Raw genomic sequence first — 7,459 nt, 5'->3', positions numbered from 1 at the left:
AGGATGCGACGTCGACAGCGACCTTGAACGCAAGTTCGGACGCGCGATAAAAAAATATTATTAGCGAAACGTACGGTTCGGAGGGGGGGGTGAACGAAGAGAGCAGTATCGTCTCTCTCTCTCGGTCTCTCTCTCGATACATCGGAAAAAAAACAAAAATAATAAGCAGCCAATTGCTAACGTCGTACATCGGAAAACCGCGTCCGTGTAGCCAATCGCTAACGTTGTACATCGGAAAACCGCGTCCGTCCCGTTGGGACAAAGAAGCGCGCGATCGACGCTCCCCCTCGCGGGAGGACGACTCGCAATTTTCGCCGTAAAAATGGGGAAAAAAGATATAGGGAAAAAGTAAGTAGCCAATCGCTAACGTGGTACATCGGAAAATCACCACCGTTGGCAGCCCTGCTACACCTAACTTTACGTAAAGTGTTCCCCCCGCGTCGCGCTCCCCCTCTCGACAAGTTTTCGCTTCCCCCCGCATAGCCCCCCCTTCGGTGACCCTTTACACCGTCCCTCGACCCCCTCGCCCACCGCTTACGGCGCCCCCCCCGCGGCAGCGAAGCCCCCCCCCCCGGCCCGCTAACCGCAACCCGAGGGCCTGAGGCCAGAAGCATATATTCTTTAGCTACTCATGAGAAAATTGATTGGTCCATACACATGTGCATAAGGAAATGGACCAATCAATTTTCTTATGCTTACGCATCATATGCGTTGTGCAGAATAACTGTGTGCTCCCCGCTTTAATAAAACATAATGTACAAAAGAAAAAAGAAAGCAATCACTGGAGCAATAAATTATAATTCGCAGTATCAAACAATTAAGCAAACGGTGAAAAGAGATCCGCACACGGGGGATCACAAAGCATAAGGAAAGAAAAGATATAAATTAATAACGCATTAAATCATACTACGTTGCTCTGATTGTTAATTCACCAAAAACTCACCCAACCGGGAGAATGCTTCTCATAAACGACGTAGAAGAGATCGAAGGCCAGTGGACATTTAATTTCAGATACTTCGATGGGTGTTCCAAGATATAATTTCCTGCTTGCTCTAAAGAGTCAAAATACTCTAGTAAAGCAGGATTCCAGAATTTCCAACGATTGCTCTGAGATCGCCAAGAGGATTCTCCAGAATAATTATAGATCAATCACATTTAGAGTTGCAAACGTGCGTGCTGACACGACGAGAGCTCACGACGGAATCCGCATGTATTCCTTGCACTCGCGTAAGCTTTGCTCCTCCAGCCTCCTCGAGATTCGCCGCCATATTGATGATGCATGACGCGCCGCTTGACTGTTTTCCGTCTTTTTATAAGTCGACTTTGTCGACTTTCCGCCATTTTTATAAGTCGATTATTTAGAAGTCGACTTTTAGTCGACTTTCCGCCATTTTTATAAGTCGACTATTTAGAAGTCGACTAAAAGTCGACTTGCCGTCGACTTTCCGTCAACTGTGCTCTTAGGGGTGTGATTAAAAAGGTTTGTGAGTCACCCAGATAATTTTAATTAAATATTTATAAACTCGGTAATTAGCCGAAATATAGATTTTTAGTTATGTTAAAAGAAGAAGGCGCCAGTGTTCCCGAATCAGAATTAATATAAACGTTTTAAAAATTATTTTATACTGAAATAAATAAATATACAAGCTAATAAGCCTGTAATTATAAGCGATAGTTGCTAATTAAGTTTGTAAAGATGTACCAGCTGTGCAGGCATCTTAAACGCCCTGCTACAACCCAATTAAAAGAGACTCAAATGTCATTACCGCTGAGAGAGAAGTACTTCTTGCCATTTGAGTTAGCATGTCAGAGCAACCGGATTGTCCATTGCGTTCCACCTTGATTTTTTTTTACAGTCGTTTATTAGGATTGCCCTACTTTTAAATTGAGCGCTTTTAAATGTATTATTATTAAACTACCGATATCGATATGTTATTAGTAACTTAATATTAAAACTTGACAGAGTAACGTATACTAATTCGCTCATAGTATTATAACAAAGTATTATGCGTTCAAATACTCGAAAGCTAGCTTCTTTACTATGCTCTCTCTTTATGTCGATCGATTCAGATAAAAATCTCCGAAGTCTCCTAGATATTCCTAGAGTAAAACTGTACAAAAGTTTTACGAAAGTGGCGATATTTTTCACGGATCTGGTTCGATTCTCGGCTTTTGAGGAAGGTGCGCATGTAGAAAAAGTACGCGCCAACACAGTTTATCCTGCTAAATGGTTATCAATTCTCTATAAGTTCTGTATTGTTTACACATAAATTATAGAATATCTAAACGTTTCTTTTTTTTCGTCCTGTGAAATTGTACTACAAATAAAGATAAATAAGCCACACTTTACGTATAATCTGATTCAGTCTTTGCTAATGTTACATAATAACGTGCGAAAGAACTAACAGTTAGACTATTTAAGAGGCTATTTAAGAATTTTAATTAAATAGCGTTTTCGACTGGGCCAGGTTTGCTCGCTCCGAGAGCGATTAATGACGTCACTTCGGTAAATCGACTAATGTTATTGCTTGATTTGCTGGTGACGTCGATAATCGCTCTCAGAGCGAGCAAACCCGGCCCAGTAAAAAACGCTATATAAGATACTGGAAGCATAAAAATGTTTAGCTAGCTTTACACAAGATATTGGTCTTCTTCTTTATAAAATCGTCAAATTATGATTATGATACATTTCTACATTATCACTAGCATCAAATCTAATCTTATTTATCGTGATACTCTTGAGAAACTGATGTTAATCCATTGTCTTAACTCGATCGCGGCGCAGAACTGCGTCCACCAATATTGTTCCTCTCCCTCCAATCGATTCCCGTAAAAGCTGTCTACATATTGAACAGTCGATACAACGACGGCGGATTGGTCTGAAATTAAGCACACGTTAACAATCACTCTTCTTGCTAAAATCACAATTCTCTTTTCATGACATAGACCAGCACGACGCCATGAAGAGGAGATTCATGATGGTAGTCGCGCAACGAAATATACACACTGCAACTTATCCCTAGGAGTCTTATACGCCGATATCACAACCAATTCAGCCTGCGCCCATGATCAGGGGCATTTGTAATGATAAACTTTTGAAATGCGTAGGTCCCTGTGATTTGGAGTTACGACCTATGCCAACTTTTTGATGTGACCGTGAAAAAGCTGGTTCCTATATACATTTCCATCTTTATTTAGATAAAGCGCATTGTGGTATACCGTGCCATGGCGGTTTTTTCCACCACGACTCTCGCCAAATCTAACTAGTTGGCGCTCGCCGCTGAAAGTAAGAAGTAAGTTTAAACGTCTCTGAGCACTCCGCTGAGATCAATTGCGAGATAAATAATTATGTTCCTATATCTGGCATTGACGAGTTACTTAAAGTTTTTAATAGTTATCACTCCAGATTAAAATTTACATTTGAAATAGAAAAGAATAGTTCTCTAAGTTTTCTCGACACAATAGTGATTCGAGAGGGGACTGTGTTGCTTACGAATTGGTATCGAAAATCGACCTTTTCGGGGAGATACATAAACTATTTTTCGAATCACCCTCTTAAATACAAAATTAATATCATACGTAATCTTGTTGACCGAGCTATTCTTTTATCTGACGTACGGTTTCATAAGTTTAATTTAATCGAAATAAAAAAGATTCTTTCAAATAATTGTTATCCAATAAAATTAATTAACAAGTACATTAACATCAGACTTAACGAGCTACAGACACGTCATAATAATAATAATAGTTCTAGCAGTAACAGTGTAGCCCAGGATTTTCGAAAGTTTATCACTATACCGTATATTAAGGGTCTCAGTGACGGTGTTGGCCGTACAATGCGCGATGCAGAATTCAGGGTTCTCCTCACCATTCCGAAAAAGTTGGATTGTATTATCAAAAGGGGGAAGGATACGCTACCGAATCTTAAGCAAACGGAGTTGATATATGAGATTGATTGTGCTAATTGCAACGCTGCATATATTGGTCAAACAAAAGGCACCTAGAGACACGTGTTAAGGAACTTTTTTGTGATATTAGGAAGAACAGCGATAATCATTCTGTTGTTAGTAAGCACCGTCTCACGCATAACCACGATTTTAATTGGCAACAACCAAAAATTTTATATAAGGAGCGACACTTTAAGAAACGTGAAATCTCTGAGATGTTTTTTATTAAAAAATGCGATTGCGCAATCAATCTTCAAAAAGACACAGAAAGTCTGCCCGCGAATTACAACCGTTTGATTGGCGTCACTTAATTTACGCTTTTGTTCTGCTCGTTTTCCACCTGTGAACACATCTATTTATTGTATCGGTCATTTAGTATGACTTCGTCTGTCACGCTGTACGGATGTGTTTGCAGTTATGGCTTACGACGTTTCTTTGTTCTGCGCTACCGTTCTCACTTTCCGTTTTGACGCACAGAATATGTAAGCCTTACATTTTACTTTGTACATTATTTATAACTTAACTATTTATAACTTAACTATTTTTAACTCAACAATTCAATTGTATTCTTACTTTTTATTTTATGACTTCTGAACGTTTTTATCTTTTTGACTATCGTGAGTTTATTTCACTTTTTTAGCTTTACGTGTGCATGATGTGGTTAGGGCACGATGTCAGCGACGTAATCGATATTTTGTACGCGGTTTTTGAAGATGCATAGCTGAATCACTTGAGAAGGACCGAAAATGCGGACGAAACGTTGCGAATTTTGAATATATTTATTATTTGGCCAGTCGGGTCGAACAAACACGACTTTTTGTTTTGTATTTATTTACTGGCGAAGGAAACTTCTTATTTTATAAATAATTATATTCATGTACATTGCCAAATCGGATCGTTGTCCATTTCCACGTGGAACTTCCCTAGAAAATTATCCACGAGATCCTGTTTCTCGTCAGCTAGCGTAAGCTTTTTAAACTCTTCGCAAAAACGCAGGAGGAAAGCCTTCTTTTTTTTTCAAAAATACCCTCACACAAACGGATACAAGATGATTATTGATAGCATCCCGATCGCACTTAATTCGCACGCATAATCTGAAAAATATTATTATTAAACAGTTAACATCTTACATTTAAACATCTTACATTTACTTATACATTACATACAAAGATGATATTTATATATAAACATCAGTACCTATCTAAGTGAGCTAATGTCGACAGCAATCCCTGACGACATCTGATTAAATATGCGATATAAGGAGATCGCTTTTGATAATCCTCTCGAAGTAATTTGAAGAGCTTTCTACATCCATCGTCATTAAATAGACGCACGCAACATAAAGTTTCATGAAGATGAACTAGTTAAACTTAGCTAACTAAGACTTAGCTCAGCTTCAGTTTCGCCGTTTGCTATGACAGAACCCTCCTGCTGATGTTCCTCATCAAGCCTCACGTTCTCTTCCTCCGTCTGAGTCTCCATTCGCGCGAAGATCACGTTGATCATCTGCGTGAGAGTCGCACAGGCTGTAGTTTGATTCACCAGGTTGCGCGACGACAAGTAAACGTTGTAAACAGTACAAATTGTTAACAGCACCGTACCCTCGTATACCTCCACATGCTGGCTTGTCATTACAGTCAGCAGAGCTTTAATAATCTGCAGCTGTACACTCTCATCGGTCTGTGGACCGGTGAAACAACCGCAAATTGTCTCGACCATGCGCACAATCAGCAGCTTGTTAGGCTTTGTTGAATCAGGCACATTGCCAGTGAGATGGTTATATGTGATTAACTTCTGCAGGCAGTCCAGTGCTGTGTCACCATAATCCGTAGTGACTAGCTCTGACATGCTGACTCGAATGGCAAGAAGTACTTCTCAGCGGTAATCACATTTGAGTAGCTCTTAATTGGGCTGTAGCTCAACGCCGCCGGCGACGATCGGCCATGCGTTAAAAGCGCGACTTCCAGAGGCTTCCCTGGGCTCAATTTTTAACGAATCTGAACGACTGACCCCTCGTTTTGTAGGTCTCTTTAAGCCCTACAACTTTGTCTTTGGCGGCACATTTCTATCTATTAATGGAAACGAGATAAACGCAAAAAATCGCGACAAAATACATTTTTTCCCACTTTCACCGGCTAGAACTCGACAAATATTGATTTTAAGTTAGGGTCTTGAAAGGTTAGTAAATCATCTACGGTCAAAATTCGTCGAGTTATTGCGAAAAAACAAAATTTTTCATTCCCCCTCCCCCACCTTAAAAACCCATCGGTCCGATTAACCCGACAACTCAGAAATAAGCTCTTCTACATCTCCCCAACAACCCTAAAAAAGTTTCATTGATACCGCTTCACTTCCGAGCAAAAGCCTTTTTTTTTTGTATAATTTGACTGGACTACGGAATAACCCGAGATTTGATATAGATTTTATACGGATATAGTACTTGATACGCGAATCAAACGGTCCGGTGTAAACTAGGCCTTTGTGTGCAATGACCAAGATCTATCCAGACAAACTTGCATAGCGCATAAACATAAGCATAAAAGAATTGATTGGTCCATATGCATGCGTGCATAAGGAAATAAGACCAATCCGTTTCTTTATGCATATGGTTATGCACCTATGCAAGTTTGTCTGGGGGGTGCGTTCGCGGAGCTCGCTACCGCGCTACCAACGCTAAAGGCCATTGCACGTAATCATCGACATATAATAGTATGGACTGCGCATAGGTATAGAAAAGTATGACCGGCGACTCACACCGGTAGAAGAAAAGAGATAGCGACTGGTAGAGGTCAAGCTGTCTTTTTCTATCCAGTGCGTACAGACAAAGAGGGAACGAAGTAGAGATCAACTCTACCGGACACTTTTTGAAGGGTTTCATATAGGAATCGCGTAGTCCATACTATATGTTGATGCACGTAACAAAGTTTTAGTCATAATTGTAAGGCCGTAAGAAAATAGACCATTCGCACTCGATTATTCTTCGAGCTCAAGGAGAATAATCGACTGTGATTGGTCTATTTTCTTAAGGCCATTGCACGTAACAAAGTTTTAGTCGTAATCGTAAGGTCATAAGAAAATAGACCAATCACACTCGATTATTTTTCGAGCGCGAGGAGAATAATCGACTGTGATTGGTTTATTTTCTTACGGCCTTACGATTATGACTAAATTTGTTACGTGCAACGGCCTTACGATTATGACTAAAACTTTGTTACGTGCAATGGCCTTAACGCTATTCTCCGTTCATGGATGGAGCCATGATAACGCTAGCGAATGCGAGCTGTATGAACAGCAGGGTCATGTTCCAAAACTCACTCTAGTTAACTAAAATCTATAATTTATTACGTCACGTACACTATAGCATTTTAGTTAACTAGAGTCAGAGAGAAACCTGAGAAAGGCGGAGAGGCCATTCCGGCATTTTTCGTCAATTTTTCTGTGTCGCATTTTCCGACGCGCCGCCTGAGAAAGTGCAACTCAACTACGTCGTTTCGCTCGGTAACCGCACATGG

General features: G+C 40.2%; 1 protein-coding gene across 3 annotated transcripts; it reads right to left on the bottom strand.

Annotated features, from left to right (window-relative positions):
* Window positions 1-2,895: 2,895 nt before the first annotated feature.
* On the bottom strand, window positions 2,896-7,028 carry LOC143899356 (brefeldin A-inhibited guanine nucleotide-exchange protein 1-like). 3 transcript variants are annotated; one of them, XM_077409593.1, is made up of 4 exons: window positions 5,544-7,013; window positions 5,145-5,453; window positions 4,829-5,041; window positions 2,896-3,280 (listed from the first exon to the last, which is right to left on the bottom strand). In XM_077409593.1, exons 1-2 carry the CDS (start codon window positions 5,793-5,795, stop codon window positions 5,322-5,324), a joined length of 384 nt encoding a protein of 127 aa, XP_077265719.1. In that variant the 5' UTR covers window positions 5,796-7,013; the 3' UTR covers window positions 2,896-3,280; window positions 4,829-5,041; window positions 5,145-5,321. The 3 variants fall into 3 exon arrangements, with proteins under 3 accessions (XP_077265719.1, XP_077265720.1, XP_077265718.1); XM_077409594.1 differs by having other exon boundaries at window positions 2,897-3,280; window positions 5,549-7,028; XM_077409592.1 differs by having other exon boundaries at window positions 2,900-3,280; window positions 5,145-6,925.
* Between the last annotated feature and the right edge of the window lie 431 nt (window positions 7,029-7,459).

This window comes from Temnothorax americanus, unplaced genomic scaffold, assembly GCF_048541705.1.
Source record: "Temnothorax americanus isolate GAGA-0224 unplaced genomic scaffold, ASM4854170v1 Scaffold265, whole genome shotgun sequence".
NCBI classification, from domain to species: domain Eukaryota; kingdom Metazoa; phylum Arthropoda; class Insecta; order Hymenoptera; family Formicidae; genus Temnothorax; species Temnothorax americanus.
The sequence above is the reverse complement of the archived record's forward strand: the minus strand, read 5'-3'. Positions and strand labels throughout refer to the sequence as shown.

Excerpts from the sequence above, each read along its gene's own strand:
- LOC143899356 (XM_077409592.1), bottom strand. The coding sequence starts at position 5,795 with ATGTCAGAGCTAGTCACTACGGATTATGGTGACACAGCACTGGACTGC.